This window comes from Euwallacea fornicatus, chromosome 34, assembly GCF_040115645.1.
Source record: "Euwallacea fornicatus isolate EFF26 chromosome 34, ASM4011564v1, whole genome shotgun sequence".
Classification (NCBI taxonomy): Eukaryota; Metazoa; Arthropoda; class Insecta; order Coleoptera; family Curculionidae; genus Euwallacea; species Euwallacea fornicatus.
In genome coordinates, this window is record NC_089574.1 from 2,121,544 (window position 1) to 2,147,284 (window position 25,741).

General features: G+C 37.3%; 2 protein-coding genes across 4 annotated transcripts in view; one reads left to right on the forward strand and one right to left on the reverse strand.

The window, feature by feature from the left end:
• The window catches only part of LOC136348698 (nephrin-like), a 157,200-nt gene that overhangs the window by 51,404 nt on the left and 80,055 nt on the right, over positions 1-25,741 (reverse strand). For all 3 annotated transcript variants that reach the window (XR_010733711.1, XM_066299773.1, XM_066299774.1), the window contains exons 3-5: positions 6,402-6,529; positions 5,331-5,431; positions 4,651-4,858 (exon numbers count right to left, since the gene is read on the reverse strand). Coding sequence is in view for 2 of the 3 variants with exons in the window: in XM_066299773.1 (XP_066155870.1) it covers positions 4,651-4,858; positions 5,331-5,431; positions 6,402-6,529 (437 nt within the window). In the remaining variant the exon portion in view is untranslated. The remainder of the gene's footprint in view (positions 1-4,650; positions 4,859-5,330; positions 5,432-6,401; positions 6,530-25,741) is intronic.
• LOC136348703 (uncharacterized) lies at positions 11,957-22,687 on the forward strand. Its single transcript, XM_066299782.1, has 12 exons — positions 11,957-12,245; positions 12,933-13,170; positions 15,167-15,459; positions 15,643-15,992; positions 16,051-16,311; positions 16,648-16,814; positions 18,803-19,119; positions 19,267-19,504; positions 20,399-20,694; positions 20,853-21,202; positions 21,423-21,689; positions 22,277-22,687. The coding sequence occupies exons 1-12, from the start codon at positions 12,064-12,066 to the stop codon at positions 22,441-22,443; spliced, it is 3,126 nt and encodes a 1,041-aa protein (XP_066155879.1). The 5' UTR covers positions 11,957-12,063; the 3' UTR covers positions 22,444-22,687.

Sequence of the window (25,741 nt, forward strand, 5' to 3'; positions counted from 1 at the left end):
AGAAGTAGACGTGATAACAGACGGAATTCTCAGTTTACAATACAATGGCGTGTCCCTCAGATTGTTGGGGTAATAATTTGGGGTGCTATTGCATGTGCTAGCAGATCACCTTTACTTTTTAATACTGGCGGTATGACAGCCCAACACTACATCGAAGAAGTCCTGGAACCTTATCTCGTGCCTTATCTGGAAGTACTCATTAATCCAGTTTTCCAGCAAGACAATGGACGACCGCACGTGGCTAGAGTGACTATGGGTTTCTTTCATCAAAATTCAATCAACTTGCCACCTTGGCCACCTCGATCTCCAGACCTTTCACCGATTGAACATGAATGGGATATTGCAGATAGAAAGTTGCACAATTTGCCCCATCCCCCACGAACTCTAGCGGCGCTATGTCATGCTGTCCAATTAGCCTGAAATGGAATCCCCTAGAGGGTATCAATAACCTCATTAGATTCATGCATAGACGTGTACAGAGGAACGTATAAGACACCGCGGAAAACCGACAAATTAATATATGTGTTTTTTAGTTTTTATCAATGAAATTTGTTCAATTTTTCAATTGAGTGTTTGTTTTAGCGTAAAAATTATTTAGATAAAACCCTTTTTACGGAGTGTTCTCTTCTCTATGTCACGCGGTATATTCAGAATGACAATAAACTTGCAGAAAATAAGACAATGGACAGAATATGGAACTGCTCCTTTCCAAATTAACAGGATTGATCGATTCCCATATGATAAACGGTCTGATGAGTACGGCCACGCCTGATAATTTGCCAAGGGCCACGTTCGTCTTTTTGTCGATTTTCTTGTTTCCTCCACGCTTATTTTCATCTTGAATTGCGCCCCCCAAATCCTTGGTGACAAACCAGTCTAGTTTAAATGAAATCCAGACTTCCGACCATTTATCTCTCTGCAATGATCCACAGTTAAAGCCAAAATCAAATTCACACATCAAATTGGTATTATAATTGGAAATTAGCACACTGCCGAGTGAAAGACCAATATCATTAAACCTCTATCAACGGAGTATTTCTGGAACAAGAGATAAAGTGCATAATTAAATTCTCATTAATATTCCGAGAATATAACAATAAAGATCTTTAAAAGTTTCCGGATAATTGAAGCTTGAGATCCAGTTACGAATATGTTGTCCAATTCTTGGGAAATTCTTAGTCATTCACTGCAGCTGGAACCGCGTTAAAAATTTAGTCTGTAAGGAAATTAAGGGAACTTAGTAAAAAGACGCCGTGATAAATCATCACAATATCCCGCTTCTGAAGCCCCATGAAGTGTGTGCATACTAGTAAAATACGTGAACCAGCAGCTGTATTTCCAGGATGATTTAGAAATCTCCGCTCGAGGATCAATTATTCGTAGTACGTCCCTGGACTGTACGCTGATGTCGGTGTCAACGTAGGTTACCAGCCAACCAGCGTCGGAGTGCATTTCATTGTATGATTGAAAAAACTTCTCTTGCCGACAGGCCCGTATTGAAATGTTTTCGATTAACTACCTTGCAAGATGTAATAAAAACGAAAACTCCTAGTTTGCAATTATTTTTACCTTGCCTTTCAATGCCATTAGTTTGTTGAACCGTTTCCTTTAAGAAGTGGCTTTTAGGGGAATTAAATCTTACTTTAGTATCGAGGAACAGTGTCGTTTAAATTTACGATACGTCCTGAGTAATCAGTTTGCCGAAGGTGCCGACTCGAAATCCGTTATATGGTAAGAGATTTAATCAATTTTTAGTGATCCTAATATGACTGGAATGGGGTGCAGTAGATAATAAATAATGCGAGTGTACTAAAAGCTATTCTATTTGAAGTTGTGGCCACTAGTCCTATAAATATCCTCCATAAAATGGAATTCTAGTAGGGCATAAATCGAAATAACATTCAAGGCACTGCATTACGAAAGTATCCGTATAAATCTGCCAACGCATGTGATTGCTCTTTGTGGGGCGTACGTGGAGGTTCTATAGAAAATATATTCCAATTCACCTGATGGGTAGTATTTTGCTTTTATATTCTTTACTGCACCTCGTGCCATACACTTTTAATTTTCATTCCTCTGCCACATTGCCGAGAGCGTTCGCTTTAAAATATCAGCTTAACACTTTTGTGATAAAATCCATTCGATCGGATTTACAATCTTATGGAGGCAAAATGCCCTTCCTTACTTGTTGGGTCCTATTCGACACCCGCGTTTATATTAAATTCCGGAATATAAATTAAATTCGGCACCGTTATATTCCCCAACTGAGGATTTCCGAACACATGTGCTGCTAGTGCCATTTCGAATTAAATTTCTTTATGTTTGTGCTCGTTTTTGAGAAAATTGTCAGGCAACGGAAACAGTCCAAGTGCAATTTTAGCTCTTTTGTCGAGAGATCCCCGAAGTATATTACGGAGGAAGGAAAGCAGACACTCAATTGTCTATAAAAGCTGCTTCCCAATTCGATAAATCCGAGGTTTTAAAGTCAAAGTTTTATCTGTATTAATCCCGACATGTACGGCAATGTTTGCTCGAATTGTTAACGATGTGTAAGGCAAATCCGGTAAATTCGAGAAAAACTTATTAAATAACGTTGCGCAAGGACCTTTACGCAGATTAATCTAAATAGAATTCATACATCGTCATTCGATTGAAACCATAGCATCAGATTTTAGATAGGAAAATCAATGCGAATTAACAAGCGCCCGCTCTAATGGGCAATCAAACAACAAAAACGTCGAAACCAAAATGGTATTTGCTTGACCATTTAAAAGGGAAACGATACAGACCATTTTAAAATGGAAAGCTAATAATAAAATGGCGCAACAGTGAAAAATCTTAAATCTTGTGCCAATTCGAGCCTCATCGCATGAATCTTAAAAACGGTAAGAGTAGTGACATTTTGGAGGAGTCGCGCAATGAAGTACAAAACTCGTCGGAAACCGACTAAAATCTCGAAAATTCAGGCATAATTCTACAATATCTTTAACAAAAAACCTTATCGGGTTTTTGCACCTACGCCCGTGATAACCCACACATGCGACGATTGGACAAGCAATAATGATAAGTAACCAGATGTGGGACACAAATTATGAGATCTGAAATAATGTACCTAATTTGCGTGAATAATATTTCAGGGCTTCGAAATAAAGCCTTCTACTGGCCATTCATTAATTTTCAGTAATTAATGTTCAAAGTTTCAAGCAGATTTAATGAAGAGTTTTCGAGCCCGCAGACTTTAATTTGAGTTTACATCTAGTCTGCGTTAAATTATTCAAACTTCAGACAAACCGTCCAATAGAATAAGTTAATTTGAAATAGGAAATACTTACAATTCACGGATTTCTAGTTGCATTTATAGATTTTTGATGCGCATACATCAGAACTAACCATTTTAGCACGCTGCAGCGTGAATAACACGGTTATTATGACGTCGCATGTTATATTATAGTGATGAATAAAACGTCAATCGTTTAGTCTTCATAAATTTCTCCAAATCGTGATTTCCCATCATAAAATATTCTTTCCATCGCACATATCCCGCAATGAGGGTTTCGATTTTTTTCTCCAAATTGCTTGAAGAGTTTCGCAGGACCACAAAGGGTGATATATTATTGGTTGCCTCTAATTCTAAAGGGCACAAAACAATTAACAAGTGTATTAATCTTAACCGTTTTGTAAAAAAGTAAATAAATGTTCGAGAACGCAAAAAATGTTTACTGTATTCCTAACAACTGTTCTTTCTCGTGCTCCTTTTTCTCGCGTTAGTTCACTGCACAACAATACAGAAAAGACATTGTTTTGGCGAATACTGCTTTGCTGTAGCAGTAAAATGATTTATTAATCCGTGAAGCTACTGTTTAGTTTAAGAAAAAGATTAAGCGAAATATTTTAAGGCAGTGGTAGGCACCTTTGGACAATATTCTATCTCAAAGTTACAACTGTTCCTTTGTTCTTTATGACCTGATGTTAAGCTGAGAAAGGCATTGGATTTGGACAGGACCCCAATTTTCAAAAAGTCTTCTCAACCCCGAGTTGTTGCGGAACTTCAGACTAACACTTGAGAATATTCGGATCTCCTCACATATTCTCTACCTTCCAAAAGGGCTTCCGAACTTCCCTCTAGAAGAGGCACTCCCCAAAAAATCCACCGAAATTCCAGTCGCTGCTTTGAAAAGGAGACCTTATGACCATTCCAGAGATTAAGGATATATTCGAGCGCTTAGCCACGTAAACGTTCCATAATAAAAGTTGCTCACGTTAAAACTATAAATTTTTCGTATATTTCCGAAAATATCTTAACGTCTTTGAACAATGCAAAGCAATCACAAACTCCAATTTCAACGGCATTCGAATGTCAATATGTCTTGCAAATATTACTCGTAAACTCCATTTCGAAAAGCTGCAATAACAGTCAATGATTTATTTTTGTACGAATGCGAACATGTCGCAAAGCTACATCTTATTCTCGCAAGATATTTCTCTAAATAATTTGACGTGTTTTTCTTGCCAGTCCGCAGAATTCAACTTAGCCTGCGATCCCTTCAAGACTTCTACTCGTCGTACAGATTCGATTTATCAAAAAGCGACAAAAAAAAAAAAATAAATTTAATAAAACGGAATAATGGAAAAGTTGTAAAAAAAACGTACCTTCCACCACGTGATCGTCGCGGGCGGTCTAGATCCTTTGGTCTCACAGGTGATGTTATACTTCTTCCCAGCACTCAGCTGTGGGTTGTTTCCTATTAGCGTGACCTCTAGCGGTCTCAGGTACATATCTATGGCAATCCGCACGACCAATGGTGGTTGACGTTTGCTGTTGTTTGCTTCGCAACTGTAGGTTGCCAGCAAATGGGATCTGGAAATTGTTGAGTGTGCGTCGCATTTTAACCCATTTTAAATTTCCAACTGGCTAAGGAACGCGTGCCCAATTGCACCTGGTCTGCATCGCTTTCCGCAAGAAGTATTATTAATAAAATTGGGAATTGTCACCTTCAATAAAAGCTTTGAAATACGCTCGCAATAAATTTTAAAATTTTATTTAAATAACGAATTCAAAATAAAAGACAACAGGAATTTTTGCCTCTCAGGGGGAATTGCAGTAATTTCAATGGTATTGCAGTAATCAATTGACGTGTCCCAGTGGTTCTAAGAAACTCGCTCCGTTCTAAATGTTTTAAAAATAGACCTTAATTAATCACAACGCCGTAATAAACGAGCAAATCAAAACTTTACCCCATGATTGATTGTTGCCGTTGATTTCATTCAGTTAGAAGTACCGATTCCTAACTTATTTTCAGATATAATTAAATTATATATATATTACCTACCTGGTTAATTTTTCTATCCTAAGAACACTTTGAGATTTGGCACGATCTGGGAAGTATTGAGTTTCATCAGTTAACATAGTGTTATTACTCCACCAAGAAACCTGGAAAAAGAACGATTGCTTAACGTCAATGCTACTGGAAAAAGGCCAAGAAAGTACTGCGGCAAGATACTAACTGTACTTCCTTGTAATACAGTTTTATCAAAGTATTCCCAACCTGAAATAATTGCTCATAGCAACAGGGGCACTTTTTAAACAAAAACAGCCCAAAGCTGGGTTTTTCTATTCAGCAGCGCTTTATCACCTTCTAGCTCTATTATTTGCTTTATTCCAGCCCAGTCGAAAGCTGCCTCGATTCAAGAACCCTTCTAGGCAAGCGCATTGCACATATCGACTTTAAATCTCCAATATGGCCTGCCTAGAACGATTCTCGGACGGTTAGGGGATGGTGTCTCTACCAGTTGGAACAAACCTGTTATCAAATGGGGACGTCCGTTTTCCTCAAATCATGATAACACCGCAATTTCTAATACGATATTATGTCTTGCATAAAAAGTGTTAAGGGAACATCGCTTCAAATATTCGGGTCAATTAATTAAATATTTACGTCAGAGTTCCGTGTTTTAAGCTCAGTCGTGCCTATAAAAATGCAAATGATCGTTTACAGTACGGACGTGAAAATGTTCCCCATGCATGCTAGTCACATTAAATCCACCACCAAAAGGTTGGCACGAACACTTCCCTTAAGACGTGTTGATTTAATTTGTTCTGATGATCATTAAGTTTAAGGGTCTAATATACAGGGTGGTGCATCGACTTGTGGATCGAACTAACTCGTTTTGTCACATTTGCTGGGAAATACTTTTCTAGCGATGAATTAAACAAAATTATAGAATACCATGCGTGCTCAACAGAGCGTCCTGGAAATTCTTCTGGAACGACTTTCCATTCGGGAAATTCTTTCATTACACGTGGAATTGCTGTAGTGAATCCCTGTTGCTATGGACGAATATTCAAGTGTCGTCAATCATACTCCTTATTGTTTCACATTTAATTAAGCAGAAAAACTCACCTTAGCTAGAGGTTTTCCACCTGTAGCCGTGCATATGAGCGTCAGACTCGCACCCTCCGCATATGCTTCTGTCACATCTTTTTTCACGGGACCTAAGTTGTCACTCACTTGGACAGTCGTCGGTGGTTCTGGAACAAATTTAAAATTACCTGACAGGAATAGAAAGAAAAATGATAGACGAGGTAGACAAATTCCGGGATAAAGTAAAATAATCGTGGCATTGTTCGACATGATTATTGCTCCCCAGAGAAATAATATTGAAATATTTATTCGCCATTTCTATTCCTGCTTAAGAAGGAAGATTTACAGGCTTCATCGATTTTTGTTGAAGTATAAAGCGCCTCACCAACGGGGTATATATTATACAAGGTGGTTCGCTCAGGTCGCCCAACGAAGCTGCTCGTGATTGTCGATAATCGACACGTAATTGTACATTCAAAATGGCATTAATTGGGGGCGTTTAATTAATTTACATTTTTCATTCATAATTCATCTCGTCATATTATTATGAGCTAACTTTGCGAAGATTCATTAAAAGGACAATTCCAACGACTCGGACCTCTCATCTGGTGAATTCGCCACAGTCGCATCTTAGTATGTGACTTTGATACGATAGGGGTAAATAATGATTGAATATCTGGCAAATTGCCCGCAAAAGGCTTGTTTTTGAGGAGAAAGAGTGGGACTTACATATTTCCTAATGGCTACTCGAACCAAGGACCCTGTCAGTCACCTTTACACATACTCTCAAGCACTCGGAGCCCTGGAACCGATTTAAAAATAACCCGACAGGAACAAAAACATGATAGATGAGTTGACTGGATTTTTCGATAAAAGTTAATTAATCGAGGCATTGTACGCAATCGAGTCATTGCGTCCCATTACATATTCAAAGGAGTCATTTATTATCTGGCTATCGTGTTATTATGCATGTAACTTTAACAATTCACGTTAAAAATGAGGAAGGAAGGGGCAAAACACATTAATCAAGTTGAACTAACCCCTTGTAAAACTTTTATCACGTTTTAACGGAAAAGAAGTTTTAACTGGAAAAAGACCTTGTGTAATTTGCAACTGGGGCAAATGTTTGCGAAGGTGTTCCTTCTGGAACATCCTTTTGAAATATATATATATATAAAGCGAGCTCGATCAACTGGGTTGTTTCCATTAGCAATCTGTTATATAAAGTATAAATTAGTGATTCCGCGCAATTTGCCATTTTTTTCCATAAAACTTTCTGAATTATGACAACTTCCATTAAAAATAGCTATTTGTTCGTTAAGAGGACAAAGGAGTATAGCATCCCTCGAAGGGAAAAGGTAGACCCGAGAGGGGGATTTTGCTCGAGATTTATGCTCGACTTAAACACAAGTAAATGTCAACGGCATTAACTAAATAATATGTCAAAAGTGAACTATTTACATTCGCTGTTGGCCCTAAGAAAGCGGCAAAAATCAAGGCAAAACTCCATGATCGCGCTCCCAGCGAAAAAGTAAAATTTCCCGTAAAATCAGCATTTTGCCCCCTCGTATGGAAGCACAAATGTGTATTTTACGCTTGATTGTGTAGAAAAGATCATTTCCCTTGAGTATATCGGTGGCAAAAATATAGCAAAGTCTCGTCTTGTCATGTACCAGGGAACAAATATATCACGCACCAAATACGCACAAGATGATTTTTTTCTCCTTACTTCTTTTCGAAAGGAAAAATACGTGTACTGATAACAAAGAATAACAAAGCTCGAAAATTTTTCAACGATGACGTGAGAGATTGAGTTCTGTCGGAATAAAAGTGTTACCATGTATGTATAGTGAAATAAATCAATTCGTAAACAAGAAACAGCATTAAAAGGGGGAAAACGCGCATCTTGTAGGGAAGATACCACATCATTATTAACAAGAATTGACGACGCTAGTTGAATTTTGCACCTCAAATCTGCCAAGATGAGTCGGGAAAACCGTTTTGGTTCATGAAACCTCAATTTGCCGCCGATCTTTAAACATGCTTTTTATCCATAAGTTGATCATTTTGAATGTACAGGATGCCGAAGGTTAAAATTTTAACTCGTTTTTTGGCAATTGTCACGGAAACATCTGGTTGAGAAAAGTTCGCGAAGAGAACGCTCCCTACGATCAATTTCACCTGCGTTTACGTTTAAAAACCTTCTACCCTGTATGTCTGACATGAACTTCGGTTCAAAACCTGAAAAAGTAATTTTTCCATTAATCATACGCTCTTGTTTTATTTTTGTATCTCGATCCGATTTCGAGAGAAATCGATTCAACGAACACTATGTTTTGATATTGCAACGCGGAAATTGCATCACGTATCTTATTCGCCACCTAGAAAAACGTAGCTTCACATATTTTAAGTTCATAATATACAGATTCTCCGGATAAAGGCAAAGCAAAAAACGAATTTAAAGTTCGATTTCCGCCATCGTTTTTACATAACATCAAAGAAAATTGTCTAACGGCGTCAAATCTGGAAAACTTGCTGGCCGATCCATAGGACTGCTGCTCGCAATTTTGCGCGATACCATTGACTTAGACGTTGTTTCACTAACAAAGCATATCATTGCAAATGCAAATATTCTTCCCACTTATAGAGATCATGATGGAGTTGCAGAAATGGATCCGGTGTAGTATTTTAACTCGCTCGAGCTATTGACTTAAGGATGTTAGTTTCTAGATCCTTATTAACCCGCAGTAATCAAATTATTCTTGTAATGGGCTGTGAAATAACATTCCGGGCGAAACAATATTCTTAGGGGTGATATTGGTTGTTGCTGCGCTGTAGGCGATATTAACACTGTTTGATTGCCCTTAATTACTCGCCGCTAGCTCGAATTCAATTTTAGCCCCACATTGTTACATAGACCTAAATTGAAAGTCTACTCTAATTTGTAGCCGTTAATATGTCAGCCCGTCCATCGGTGTGATTTATTGACGACAGCTATCTATCCAGCGGTTTGCTTAATATATCAATATATCAAGACGACAAAATATTATGTTTTGTAAAATGTAGTTAATACATATGTTGATACCAATAACTAATCAAACTACAGCAACTTTCAGCGATCAATTATAAAGGCCAGTTGTAAACTAACTCGAAATAACCCTTAACCTTCCCCGCCCCCCCCCCTTCCCTCTCGAACAAGGACACCGACTCTATTTTTGCTCCGTGAATAACACTTAATTAGGAGCTTCATTTTATGCTTTCGGCCCCTTAATAGTCATTAATTAATAAAATATGTCAAATACGCGAGGATTAAGTTGCTGAGCTTTTCGGAATGCGCACCAATGTCGAATTCAAAGCGTTTCTGAGTTGCGTTCATGAGTTGCACAACTCCAAAACCTAAAACACTTTTGTATAATTCGTACTATTTCATATAAGACTTAATCAACACATATTGAAAGATGACATGCGGGTTTGGAACCGTTTAAGATTCGGTTTTAAGGCAGACGCATTCCAAGATCCACAACAAAATGATGCTTAAAAATAGTAATAACTAGATGGAGTGAGAAACTATCGACCCGGTGACCCAGGTCCATAAAAGTCGGGACAATAATCTCCAAGTGGCCACTTGGACTAGTTTTGTAAGCAACTAAGGAATCGGAGAATTCTTTGGTCCCCAACACCATGGAGTTGTTGGTCACAGGTCACATGAAACAACACTCGATAAAATATTACATTATTTGTCGACGTAGTCTATGACTTCCACACCTTGTTTATGGTAACCATCGAACATTTCAACATAGGCATTCACCTCGGACTCCACCTCCTCGTTATTGGCAAACCTCTTTCCGTTTAGTCATTTTCTTAAGCTTAGAGATAGAAAAAATCCGAGGGAGCTAAATCTGGTGAGTAGGGTGGGCGAGGACAAAGTGCAGAACTAGTTGATTGATTTTGGTCATCGCTTTGACGAAGCTGCGAACTGGTACGTTGTCTTGCTGAAAGAAGACTTTCTTTATCGCCAAATGCGGTTGTTTTCCCTAATTCGTTCGCTCAAACGCTGCAATAAATTTGTATAATACACTCCGTTTATTGTTTTCCTTTTAGAGAGATGGTCGATAAAAATTGTCCCATATGGATCTCAAAAAACTGGCGACATCACCTCTCCTGCAGATGAAACCATTTTCGCTTCCTTTGGGGCCGATTCTCCCCTTTGAGCTCATTGTTTTGGCCGCTTTTGCGCCTAAAGTGTACAATGATAGACCCATGTTTCATTCATAGTTATGAATCGACGTAAAAATTCGGCTTTATTGCTGTAGAACTTTGTCAAATACTCTCTTAAAACACCCTTATGGCATTACTTTTGTTCAATTGTGAGTAATCGCGGCACCCACTTACGCACAAACTCTTTTATATCCATTTGTTTCTCAGATACGTTTTTGAAGTGAATTAGTGTTAATTGCAGCTATCAGCATTGAATCGAAGGAAACCTACGTATCTACGGGATTGTAAATATGGCCTGCATAAGTGTCCAAATTGCAATGCGAAAGTATCCTTTTCCTGTATCCATGGATACCCTACGAAATAAATCCAAGTTTCACCAAGTTTGATATAAATTGGGAATTTTAAACGGGAATGCCTTCTATTTAAAAACTTTTAACAACATCTGCTCCTTCTTCCCAGCATGAAAGTTGAATATTCCTCTACCGACACCTGTAAAACTAAGTTGCCATAACGAACTATCAAACAACTTGAAAAGTTTTATTAAAAACCCGATTTTATACTTGCAAATAATCCGAGGGCTGGAAACAATGGCGAAGTAAAAACCTTTATTTTGAATATTAACTCGCAACTGGGAGTTCACGTAAATGACTATAATATGATATCCATGAAATAAGGTGTTAGAGTGCATTTGTTTTCGTTTATCTCCATTACCCCAAAAAGGAGGTAATTATGTCGCAGCCGTTACTTTACAAAGACGTTTTGATATAACACAATATAGTGGTGCCACATGAGCGTTATGGAAATTGATAAAATTGCCTTTCCTGGGATTGATTAAGATAAATCTGCGCCATTTGAACACCACGCCGTTTATCGAATTAGACATGAAATTTAGAAGAAAAATCGAAAGAATCACATATCTCTGATAAATATTTAAAAAATCGAGAGATAATCGTTCACCAATTTGTCAAAAACTTCTCTGGATTTACGTATGCATGTGTCTCTGCCTCTCTACAATCTTATTATCAGTTCGTCAATTGCGTCTCAGGTACGAGGACAAATCAGAAATAGGAGCATATTCGCGTTTTTAAGCAGGTGTATGTTCAATAAAAACTTCAATGTCCTGCATCTGAGAAACCGTTAAAGTCTTTGTGGAAATGCGCACATCCTTCGATTCTCTACCGGCCTCTAAGGTTGCCACCAGGGAAACCGAACTATCCTGTATATTCACAGGCACTAGTGGTTTAGAATGTCATCGAAACGTGAACCTGTTAACTAGTGGCATAAATTTGATTCAATTTGGTACAGTATACGCGACGATTTTGGCCACCAGTGTACATTGAAGCTTAAATTTAATGTTTGTTTTTTGACCTTCAAACACTCCTCATCACATCGTTGATGATTACGCATTTTATTCTTTATAGAGACAATTACTGGCATTATATTTCAAATCATTCATTGTTAGGCAACTGAATATTGCTCAACAATGTTCTGGATTGTACTTTTACTTGTGAGCCTAATTTTATTTCTTTCATGGGTGCGATCAAAATACTCCTTTTGGGAGAAACGCGGTGTCAAAGGCCCGAAGCCAATACCACTATTAGGAAACATAGCAAAACACGTGCTAGGGAGATGCACCATAGGCCAAGCCCTCCACGAGATTTACAGGTAAGATATTGCTTATCAATTTTAGTAAATTGATGCAAACTGATTTATGTTAGGAATAAAATTCCGTTTTTACTAAGTTAAACGAGAGTGATTAGTCAGGAAAATGTTAAATATATAGAGTGTAAAAGGTGAAAAGTTATAAATAAATAATAATAGTAAATACTTTGAAATTCTTGCAACTTTGAGCAATAACGCACTAATTTACATGAGCGACACTTGGTCCTCTCCAAAGGTTTAGGTAAAACCTCTGTTAAGACCTATGCCTTGTTACATTTAAGTCGCTCCATTCTCAATATGCCGTTTTTGATTGTTAGTTAATAAGGGGATAGACAGTTAACAACTTAAGCAGTACGACTTATCTTCTGAGATAGCAGGTTGTGTGCTATGTCTAATTGTTTCTCATTTAGACCGATATTGTGCAGTATGTTAATTATCAGTTCCTACCAATAAACCTTGACCATATTAAGGAACTTGATGGTTATTTTTGCTTAAAGAGCGCCACTGAGATTGTGAACTGAGGGTGTTCCGAACGCGTTCATTCACTCCATAAATATATTGGCCGCCGCTTCTCGGAACTATCTCACTTTAACCCTACGAGATGGATCATATACAGTTCTGATCCCTTAATCTGGACCAATCACTTCTTCAATTGCCACTTCCTCAACTATAAAATAATAAAATTTTCAGAAAATATGACGAATACCCATTCGTTGGTTTATATAAATCAATGACACCCATCTTGTTGGTGCGAGATCCTGATTTTGTATCTAAAATCTTAGTGAAGGATTTTAAATCATTCAGATATAATGAGATTCATCTGAGAGAGGATTCCAAATCACTGTTTGCACAAAATCCCTTTTTGCAGCGAGATGAAAAATGGAAGCAAACCAGGCAGATGATCACACCTGGAATGAGTAGCGGAAAGGTAAATTTGGTAGCTTTCGCCGGTTATTTAATATTTTTCTGCCAATATTGCGAATTAATAAGATAAACATTATGTCATATAAGAAATCTCACGTTTATTAAAAAATGTTTCTCTTATTAAGCTTAGCGCATTTGGTCAATACTCGATATCAAAACCATTTTAAGGAATATTTATATATTATACTCAGAGTGTCAGTGAATAACCGTCCTACATTTCACAGGATGATTTTTCAAGTAGTTTTAAGATGAAAGTTCTTGTAAACATGAGTCGTAAAGTACTAAACCAACTTACTACTTACTTTTTAGCCGCAGAAACAAGGAAATAACGCTTCAAATTTTAAATATTTTAATTTTTTAGTCAAAATAGTATGAAATTTTTTGCAATCATAATAATAGTTTGTTTTTCTTAGAATATTACGAAACAAGGCTAGGGAAATAATAGAAGTTACAATAACTATTGGAAATGTCCTCCTCCTTACGTTGTGCATGCGTTCAATCTCTTTCTCATTGGATTGCGAACTCTCTGAAAAATTACAGAAGTGTTTTGAATCATTCGACATGATTATATTATCAGATTTCTGAGGTATTGTCCATTTTGAATGAGCAAACGATACACTAAAGTCTTTAGAGGTCTGCAAAAAAAATCCGAACTGTTAAGGTCTGGTGATCCAAGCGGCCACGGTGAGGGTCCTCCCTGGCCGATTCATTGATTGTCAAAATTTTGGTTTAAAAATTTTCCTGCTCGAACGCTAAAATGTGTCGGTAGACCGTCATGTAAGAACTACACTTCCCTTCTAAGCAAAGTCGGCACATCTTCAAGGAAGATCTTCTAGAAACCGACAATTAATTTCACCAGCGAGTTTTGTAGGAAGAAAGAATAAACCTAACAGATAGACCCCAGAGATTCCAGCCCGATTATGGAGAATTCTTCTTGAAAATTTGATTCTTCAGTTGAATTCGAATTTTCTTTTGACCACAAATGCTTGTCGTGGAAGGTACGTATAGTATTGCGTTAAATATTTGCTTCATCGATAAAGAGGACTTTAGTGCCAAATGACGAATCTTGAATAACTCTTTGACAAAACCACACACAAAAGTTAATACACGATGGAAAGTCACGAGGGAGAAAAGTTTGCAATTCTTAAACGTGGTATGGATGTAACATATTGTCAGTGCGAATTTTCCATACCAGAAAGTGGGAAATATTCTATTTTATAAATAGGCTATTCTTTGGAAGGTTGTTTCCAAATGTTCTTCAGCTTGGTTAAGAACTGCTTCCTCAATCTCGAGTGTTCGTACTATTCGATATGCTCCCGAAACGTGGCTGGATTTCATAAAAGCTCCTGTTTCACTTAAACGAATGTGGATCCTTGAAAGTGTTTTTGAGTTGGGGATTGTTCGATTTAGATATCATCCTACATACAATCCTTTGGTCTCATATACATGTCCATCGGCAAGTCCATACGTAACACGTCTGTCGGCTAGTTCTGGATTTGGACAATTTGCCATTTCTGGAATATAAATAATAACAATAATTTTCTTGAAGAGCAGCGTCTTCGTCACAATTTAAATTCAAAGTCATAAAAAAAATAACAAACAGTTATAGTAACTTTCTTCCAACTTATGGGTTGAATTTAAGTCTCGAACTTTATGTGTTAAACTTTCCTCTTTGTTGCAATCTACTTTTTTATTAATTTTTTTTCGGGCACGCATCGGACAAAAACTAAAAATGGCCGCTTGTGGCGCCCTCTAGAAGATACAATTAAATCGTTGATAAGTTTGAATTTATCGTCCGGAAAAACCTCCGGACACGAAGGTTCGTAAAATTAGCTAAAAGAGATTGAAAGATATCAAAAGATATGTGATTAATTTTTTTCAACTTTGATACCGCGTATCTCGAAAACTAAGCGATCTGGGACACGTGTTTACGAGAAAATTTCATCTGAAAACGCTTATTCGGTGACACCCCTATATCTCCAATTTTTAATTATTTCTAGATGAAAACCATGTTTGCTACGCTACAAGAAATCAGCAAGAATTTTGTCAAGTATATTGAAAATCATCCAAGGGCAACGACAGAGGGCATCGAAACAAGAGCGCTGACTAAAAGGCTGACATTGGATAATGTGGCTAAGTCAGCATTCGGAATTGATGGAAAAGCTTTTGAAAGTTACGAAGATATATCGGAGTTTAATAAGTTGGCAAATAGTTTTTTAAATCCAGGGACAATGATGTCCTTGTTTTTTGCGATTTTACAAATTTTTCCGCAGATATCGACATTGACTGAAAGGTACTGTTGACGAGGTTGAAGTAGCACCGCTAGAGCGCCGTTTCAACATAGCACTAACTGTAAGTGCAAATATGACGTAACGGTGCTATTTTTACTCGTACTCGACTCGAGTACCACTACATCTGAATTTGATCGACATCTTATTCGATCTAATATTAATTTTTTTCAAATTCGATATTTTAGTGTTTTTTCGAGTAAGGCAGAAAATCAATTGAAATCGGTCATATCGGACACCATAAATTATCGAAAAACAAAAAATATTAGAACTACCGATTATTTGCAATTTTTGATGGACCAAAGCGAGCAATACAACTGGAATGACCACATAACCACCAGCCACGCCTGCACCCTTTTTATTGACGGTTACGAAACATCCTCGTTGGTCCTCTCATATTTGCTGCTCGACCTCGCCGAGAACCCGCAATACCAACAAAAAATTCGAGATGAGATCAAGAAGTCCGAGGACGAAAACCAGGGCGAACTCACATACGATGCGCTCCACCAGCTGCCTTGGCTGAATGCTTGCTTTTATGGTCGGTACTTCTCTATTTTTTTTTTTAATGTTTTTTTAGAGAATTTCAATTATTACAGAATCTATCAGATACACGCCACCAGCGGATATCATGACAAAGATTTGCACGGAATCGTTTGAATACACACCAGCCAATTCTTCGTTCAAAAATATGACAATCAGATTATCACCTGGAGATAAGGTTATTCTGCCTTATTCCTTTTTAATGAAAGACGATAAACACTTTGAAAATGCTGACAAATTTATGCCGGAAAGAATGTTTACTAACACCGATAAATCAATTTTCTTTCCATTTAGCGACGGCCCCCGGGCTTGCATTGGTAAGTTGTTTTTCAATACGAACTGGTTTAGCTTATCAGATCGCACCCAAAACCAGTTTTAATCGATTGGTATTTCCAAAACAAACAATAAAAATGTTTATTTCGGTATTTGCAGAAACGTTAGATAATTTCGAGATAACTCGCGAACGGAATTTCCAAATTTGAGATGTTGCGCGTTCTTTTCCTTTCGATAAACGTCAGAACGTACAAAACGGAGGGAGGCGGGAAAAATTCAAATCGATGAAATTTAAAATTGTAAATAAGATGTAAATACGATTTAAAAAAAACAACGTGCGAATTCAATTCCAGGAAAAACGACAATTTATTGTGTTCTAGGCCAGCGGTTGGGAATTATGCAAGTGAAACTAGGTGCGGCAAGCGTGATCAAAAACTTTGAACTCTCCGTGAGCCCCAAATTACAGAAGCCATATAAAATGTTCCCGTATCACTTCATGAATGAAATAATCGGAGGAATTTGGATTAAATATAAAAAAATTACAAATTAAATCTCTATATCATATATTGTTGTACGTATAATTGAGACGAATAAACTTTTACAATTGTGATGTACGGAGTTGTTCTTGAGATATCGAATGGATTTATTTGAAAAAAAAAAAAATCCAAAACTTGCACTCTTCCAGACCGTGTGATGTGAAAGATTTGCATTTAATGGGTGTCTTGGATGTCGTTTGTGCAATGCAAACAAATTTAGAGCCGCAAAATAAAATTTACCACAACTAAACACTCTCGCAATGCTAATGGGAGAGGGAAAAAATTCCATGACCATGGAAAAAGAATGGTTTTCTCAGTGACAGAAATGGTTATTTTGATGACCCGCTGAACACTATACCTTTTGTTTTCCTTTTTTTAATTAATTCCATTTTTCCCGTGTTTTTGGCAGGTATTTGGGCCCAATGGAAACCACAAGGCCGTATGTATTATTGTTGGTAGACTCTTTTAATATAGATGATGTTGCAGCCATTTGCGGAAATTTATTGCAGTGTACAATACAAATAGGTTTTACTTAAACCATCGGTGTCAGTTTTAGTGCGAACACAATTGATGTTTTTTTATGTACACCATTTCATAACAGTCACGTTTTCTCTTGTTGTTTTCAGTTTTTGGAACAGTGCCCCTCTGAAAATCGAATACATGCTGATGTCGATTTCCATGTTTTGCTAAATAAAGCGGTCGGATTATTTTCATTGTATTTGGGCTCGTTAATTGTTTTTTTACATATTGAGTGGTTCGTACAATGTAAACTTCATTGAAGTATCTACCCACATTTCCCCCTTATTTATTCGTCCCAGAGATCCTCCCATCATTTAGTTTTTGTCATCTAAACTTGGTGCTAAAACGCCGATGGCGATGGACCCTTTCATTATTATCAGTTTTTCTCAGGTCAGTACGGGTTAGTCCACAGTTCCTCTAATATCGGGAATGTCGAAGTAGATGAAATAGTAAAGAGATTTAAGAACGCGTTAATCGAACGTGTTTTTAAATGAGATTTTTTTACTGCAAATTTTAACTCTGTTTTCATGGTAACCACTCATGCATCGCAAAGACAGTTATAAAGATACTGCAGCATGCTGCTAGTCGATTAGGACACATGTGCGATAAACGGTATATCACACCTCAAGATCGTAAGGTACATCATTACGACCCGTGCGCCACGCGCCACGCGCGAATCCCACACCTGCGAAGTGAAGGGCCCGGATATTTCACAAAACGACTTTTTGCACTGACACCTTCAACTAAATTTTATAAATTCACTAGTAGCTCTATACAAATCCGGCATAGATTAATACTGGAACTCAAAAAACCAACACACCTCGAATAACAACATCAACGGCGACATGATATTTATTTCCGCTATAACCACAAATAAAAGGGTAACAAGGGGATTATGGGATTGCGGCCGATTAGCTCTCTAGGTAAATAACGGACCGCGTGTGTGTCGTTATTAATCTGTTATTTAAGTGTTTTTAGAAAAGAGGTGAGAAAACGATCTTTATAGTCAGAGAGTAATTCAACACACCCAATAATAATGTCTCGTTAAGCTTTGTGGTAAAAAATAGTTATTTACATAAAAGCCCAAACAGTATTTTCGGTCGCGTGACATACGATATTTTTGTACAACCGACTTTCGCTGATTCTTTGTTCGTGTTTTATATTTCATATTTGATTTAACAAATCGATATCATAAACATTTTTCCACGGCAACAAAGAAAAGGCAGAGATTTTTCAAAGTTTTATAGTAGATATTACTTTGTAGAGATCGGAATCCCTTAGGTCAACTTTAGAGTCTCGACTGGAAACTTTTGAGATAGACAAATTGGACAGAAAGTGCATACTTCTCCCCTCTTCGAGATATTTCAAATTACGTTAAACTAAATAATACGATTGAGTATATGCATAAATATTTAAAAAAATAATCCGATCTAATTGGGTTATCATCACGGTCATGGTAACCAAGTTCAAATGATAACAGGCACCAAACCATTTAGATAGGAAAGCTCAACTGCTATTATCAGGTCCATATGTTTCTGCAGCTATTCTAAAACTTTGTTGTTTGTATAACTTGATTTCTGCTTCTCCTGATCGTGATCTGAATATAAGAGTATTTGTCATGATTTCTGTTTTAATTGCAACTTGCATTGTACTAATTGTCCTGTGCCATAAAATTCGATCTTATTATTGGACCAACAGAAATGTACCAGGTCCAAAACCGTGGCCGATAGTTGGCAACATTCCTGAGCACATATTTGGGAGGAAAACACTCGGACAAGTTTTAGCGGAAATCTACAGGTAACCGTAAATAAATTACACATTAACCAATATGAAGTGGATTACGTTAATAAGATTATATCTAATAACATATTTCTCGTATTGCACAAAAATGTATGTAACCGTATAGAGAGGTATGTCTTCTGCCATTAAATTTTCCTATTTCAGGAAATACCAGGAATACCCATTTGTAGGAATATTCCGCGCAATTACTCCTTGCTTGCTAGTCAGAGATCCTGACTTCGTGAACAAAATTTTAGTGAGAGACCACAAGGCGTTTTACAATAACGATTTCTTCATTGATAAGAAAAATGATCCCCTTTTCGGGCAAAATCCTTTTGTTCTCAGAGATCAGGAATGGAAAGAAACCAGACACATGCTTACTCCCGGATTTACAAGTGGAAAGGTATTTTTCAACTTGAACTTTAGTCTAATCAGCCTTAACTTTTAAATGCGGGGAAACATAATAAAACATGTTTATTTTATTTGATTGCTCTTTATAACGTGACTCGGCGAAATCTGAAGTACGGGGAACTTTAACATGTTATAAAAATATATTGTAAAAGTAAATATAGTTGAGAGTTTGTTAACTTAAAAGGGGCAAAGAGGCAAAATAGAGCAATCGCCCCTGTGACGGAACAAAATAAATACGATGAAAGAGGCCTTTACAGGAGAGCCTATTGTTCATCAGATGCTTGACCACTACCAAAAATTGTTCATATTTTTCTTCGTCCGATAAATGCTTTTCTCCAATCGGATCGCCTGGAGAACAATTCGTGAGAACCAATCGTTCCCTTTGCGAGGTAAAAAAATGCAGGTTTTACAACCTGAAGGTCATGTCCTACGTTTTATTATCCAATTTTATGGCGTCCCCGGTCACCCGATCTAACTCCTTTCGATTTTCGCGTGAAGTCAAATAAATATTCTATTAATTTCAGTTCGTCCTATATTCTTGATTTAAACGCACTTACCTGACATTAACTAAGGATATTACTGGTAGATTTAGATATTTAAAACAAGTATTAACATTTTTCTGTGCACGTAATGCACCCGAAACATTACCGTCCATTAAGTCAATATAGCTGTTTCATCATGGCGGTGAATTTCTGTTTAATTTTGTATTTGCTTTAGAATTTTTTATTTCACGAGACGAATTCGATTAAAATAACAGAAAGCGAGCAACATAATAGGCTTCCGACAATAAGGTCATTGATGAAAACTAAGTCAGTTACATTTGCATATATTTTCTAGTATTCGTAGCTGCCTGAGAGTGAATGTTAACTTTAGAATTTATTTGTAGATGAAAAATCTATTCCCCATATTGTGGGACGTCAGCAAGGCAATGATAAACTTTATAGAAAGTCATCCAAACGCCATAACGGACGGTATTGAAACAAAGGATTTATCCAAGCGATTTACGTTGGATAACGTGGCTCGGGTGGCATTTGGATTTCAGTCCAACTCATTCGAAGATTATAGGCGAGAATCTGAATTTATGACACTGGCAAATCGTGTGTTGACGCCGGGTTCGTTCAATGCAATTTTGCAACAATTAAATGCCATAATGCCATTTTTGGGGAAGCTTTTAGCCATCAAGTAGGTATTTCAAGATACCGAGAGCGCATCGGCCAAACTTACCTTATAAAACATTTTCTCGTTTTCATAAGAAAAACAAAAACAACAAAAATCTAACGAGTTTAAATCGGGACTTCATGGAGGCCACGTGAAGGTATTTATATATGTGTATGTTCTAGGGTGGTTCCCAAAAGGGTCGAACAAGAACTCTCGAGTATCGTAGCGAGTATGGCCAAGCATAGGCAAGAACTCCTGGAGCAACATAATGACTATTTCCAGTTTATTCTTCAAATTGCGAAGGAAAAACGTTTAACCAACACCGACATAGCTGCACATGGAGTTACATTTTTCTTTGATGGATACGAAAGTTCTGCCGTAGTTTTAACGTTTGCTTTGTTAAACCTGGCAACGCATCCAAAATACCAAGAAAAAATCAGGGAAGAAATGAAGTTTGTGGAACAAGAAAATGAGGGCGGCATCACTTACGAAACACTTTCAGAATTAAAATGGACGGACGCTTGCATCTACGGTTAGTTAAAAAATATCATGTTTAAAAAAAAACTTTAAGAGCTTCCGGCTGCGGTAAAGAGGAGAAAACTTAATCTGTGGCTCAATCAGTAAGATGAAAGAATCCAATACTCGTTTAACCCCTTTGATTTCTCGTAACCCTTTAGGGATCATTTCACTCAACGCTACTACCTTTTAAAAAATCTTTTGCGTTGCTAATTTTAATGTATTACTCGTTTCAGAATCGCTAAGATATACTCCGTTCATGGATGTTTTCGTAAAAGTGTGCACCCAGGCGTACGAGTATACTCCAGATAACCCCGAATTTAAGAAAATTTCGGTAAAATTATATCCAGGTGATAAGGTAATTATACCCTATAGTATGCTCATGAGGGATGAGAAATATTTCGAAAACCCAGACCAGTTTATGCCAGAAAGGATGATGGAAAGAGATCAAATAAGCAAATCAATTTTCTTTCCCTTCGGGAACGGGCCGCGGTCATGCATAGGTTGGTATTTAAACTGAAGATTACTATCGTAGTGCCTTTAAGGCCGTTTCAGTTCGTTCAGTTGCTCATTCGTGATTAAGCTCGTTTATCTTAGCAAGTTCTTGTTAGGATAGACCTACATGATCGATCGACTGGGCTTCATTGTATTAAATGAATTATAACGATAGCGTAATACATATCGATCCTTCCAACAGCGGAGTAAACCAATTCCGGACAATCAGATCTGTTTTTTTTTTACAAAATACAATTTTTGGGCCTCTACGATTGTGCGACGAGTGTAGTTTATGCACTGCGGTGCACTTATTGTATATTATATATTGGGGAATTTCAAATCCAACAGGTTACAAATCAATAGATAAGTCTTGGAAATGACGGCCCTCGACCGAAGCCGCCGCGACCACCAGATTTAAATAAATGTTACTTTTCTCTGGGGGATTCTAAAAGAATTTGTATATCCCGAGCCTGGACGCCGGCCGAGACATCTCGGTCATATTTTTAACGCTACGGAATTGGTTTGTTTCACTATTGGGACGAATCAGAATCATCACTCACTGTCCTTACCCTAGTGTACCATGACTTTATTTCAGGTCAAAGGTTTGGATTAATGCAGGTCAAGTTGGGACTGGCGCAAATTATAAAACATTTTGATGTATCGCTCAGCCCGAAAACTGAATATCCCCACAAATTGGTACCTTTTCATTTTCTCAACGCTATTCAGGGGGGATGTTGGCTCAGGTATAAGAAAGTGGATTAGGCGATAATGCGTGAGGTCGTTGAAGCGAAACAGGAATTTTTTTTTTGGCAAAGGGTGTCACACAATACTGAAAATTAAATTTGACAATTATCGTTTTTTTTTTTATATATAAGAAAAAAGCATTATTTGACGTGTCTCTTAACAATGGACTACACGTGCAGGCGGAAATTTAATTGAACCCTTGCGATATTCTATTTTCCAAATATAAATTTTTAAAATGTAAAATAAATTAATTTATTGAAAACGTTTGTTTTTTATTTTTAGTATCTTCTTTTAGCGTCAAAATGTTCTTTATTACATGCAGGCAAAACAACTGCACTCGTTGGCGCGCTGGGATTTTTTATAAGTTGGAATGACGTATGTCTGTCTCTCCATCAAATAAAATGTCTTGGTTCGTCATTAACAATAGATTGTGTCTTTGCGTAAATAACTAACTAAATAATTAAAAGGCAATGTTCTCGTCGGAAAGCCGAATGTGTCAGTCAAAGCTGCATCATGTGTTGGTGCAATATGGCCCAACGGGCCATGGAAATGCCATTTTCTGCAACTTCACGGTCATAGATTGCTACCCATTATATCCACTTCTTCGAGATCATTGAGAATAATTTTCTTTTAAGTTGAGGGTTGCCATTTGCTCATTTTCATAAAATTCAGTTGAGATTAGTTCAGGTTCAACACAACTGATTAAAACTTTTCTCATTTAATCGCCCTTTACGCTTCCATTCCGTTTTCGTTATTCTCATTTTATTCGTTACCGTGTCCCAATATATCCACCACCAATTTGCGACCACTGTATGGCTTTGGTTTTGCTATGAACTTTCCCTCGAGAACTTATTTTTGAATATTTTTCTTACTGGATGATCTTAGGTCCCTCACCTAAAGTGGAGAGGGCAGATGTAAACAAATGCATTTAGCTGCAAAAAGAGTTTAAGATAATAAAAGATATGAACGAAAAAAAGATAATAAGATTGGGGCTTATCTAGCGCACTTATGGCCCTTGTTCGTGTTACTGAATGGATATTTAACATTGCAGAAGAGCGGGTTCAATCAACATAATTGTGCAATACATTTTATGGATTATTAAGCGTAGGTAGTTATGGAGCACTCAAATTCTCGTTCTTTCAGGTTTCTAGGGACACCTGCACAATAACTACTTTAAAACCCACAACTCCAATTTGAAAATGTCCGCAATAAAAGTTTTGAACTAAGTTACCAGAATGGAGGTATATAAAGTTACATCCAAGAACATACCTGCTTATAGTCAAAAGCATCTAAATTGTCATATGCATTTATGCATCATTTGAAACTGGAAATTGGACGGGAGAAAAAATGTTCAACAAGAAATTGCATTTTCTATTCTAATTAGGAGATTTGAACGCGGAAGTTGACAGCACAGACAGGTAAATTAGTGAAAATAGAGGTGCGTTTGATATGCAAATATGTTGCACTCATGAGCAATTGTATAACATTAGTTTAAACTCCGCGCATTCAATCGGAGAGTTTCACAGTAACCAATGGAATAATCGTCGAATCTGCTGCTCAAACTTCGAGTCGAGCTTAAAACTTGGAAATACAACTAGGTCTTAAATCCGTCTCTTGAGGCGGAAATTGTAGTAAAGAGAACATCTCGACCTCTGTCTGGATAGAGTAAACACGACAAACGCTGTTAATCAGAAACTGTTACAAATGATATTAGTCCCCCATTATTCAATATAATTTTGCTTGGCCCCAAGTCTAAGTTGGGAATTTAGAAACGGCCCTAAACGCTGACCCACATTTCCTTCACATGCATCCCTGCTAGCCTTAAAGTTATTCCAGCCTCAGCGCTACAAATAAGTGATGGGGGCTCGAGTTACTTGTTTCAATTCCACAGGGTGTCAAACTACCTTAACCAAACGTTAAATGTAAATATCTGGAAAGCTGTTAAAGATCAGCCATCGATCGACCAGCTTGGAACAAAACTTTTAAATGAATTTATCGTGCCTAAAACCGCCCTTTTGCCAAGTTGCAAAATAAAAAAATAACAATTTATTGCTTTGTCCAATAGCGCACTCCGCCCATTTGCGCCAACGTTTCTGAGGCACCCTGTATGTTCCCGTATTACAAGCAATTCCAAGTTAAACTTTATCGTTGAACTTCTCGATATGGCTTTGTTTGGGCCGGCAACGGAATTATACCGGTCGAAAACAACCTATTTTGCTGCTCTCATTTCAAGTAAAAACATGTTCTCAGGTATGTTCGGGAAATTTCTTTTATGTGCATTTGAGCTTGGCGTTCATTGCTTTAAGCATTTCTTTTGAATATTGGCTTACCTATTAACACTGCGCACTTAGACCAGAAGCCACGGAACGTTTCTTCCCCGTCCTCCATAATTGTTTCTCCTCGTGCCGTGCCACCTCTTGCCCAGGAAAGATTGAATTCAGAGAAGAAACGTAATGTGATTAAATTAAGAAATTGTTTTAGGTCTAAGTTTCAGAAGAGCAGGGAATGAATGAATAAATTCATATTCTCGCTAAACTGGAATAAGCTGGTAGAATTACACCAACTTTAAAATAAAATGTTTTCCAGAGAGGGGGATAATTAAGGCTTACTGGAAAGCTGTTTGCGACAAATTGTGTTTCAAACAATACCCCGCCCTCTATGGGCTAACCTACTTTGAAGGTATTAAATAAGTTGTGGAAGCTTTAAAAAGGACCTGCCATTCTCGACAAGATAAAGTGAATTCTTTGAAATTCAGTTTAATTCCCGCTTATCCCCAGTTGAAATCAAATTCTCCTTTCCCGATCGATCACGGTTATGCCATGTGTGCGTCTATTTGTGTGTGTTTATTTTTTTAATTCAGAATATAGAATTTTACGCGATCAATTTTTGAATACATTGCTAATACATATATTAAAAACATTACCTGAAAATATTTCCTTTCATTTCGGCCACATTTTATGTGTGCATGAGATAGTTTATGGATGATAAAATAAACAAATCCGGTCGCCAAATATCAATAATTTTGTGTTCATTTAAATTATTTTTAAAATATATTACCATTTCATGGAAAGCTGCGTTTTATATGATTCTCCCCTCCCCGTGTGGACATTGTCCAGTTAATCTGACAAAAACTGTAAGTGATTTCCCTGCCATTTTTGGTTAGGACGCTTTAACAACGTTATCCTGCGTTTGGACGCATCGATATTTAGAAACTGTACATGTTGTGGAACGTTCAATATCTGTGATAAAAAGAGAAGCGAAGGCCGTCCTTTCGGCCCATAAAACTCCCTCGTGATATCACCTCCATGATGCCGGC

Bases quoted from the DNA above. Each gene is read 5' to 3' on its own strand.
- LOC136348703 (XM_066299782.1), top strand. From the start codon at position 12,064: ATGTTCTGGATTGTACTTTTACTTGTGAGCCTAATTTTATTTCTTTCA. The intron at 12,246-12,932 runs GTAAGATATTGC...TAAAATTTTCAG, and splicing joins GCCCTCCACGAGATTTACAG to AAAATATGACGAATACCCAT. The intron at 15,460-15,642 runs GTACTGTTGACG...TCGATATTTTAG, and splicing joins ATATCGACATTGACTGAAAG to TGTTTTTTCGAGTAAGGCAG.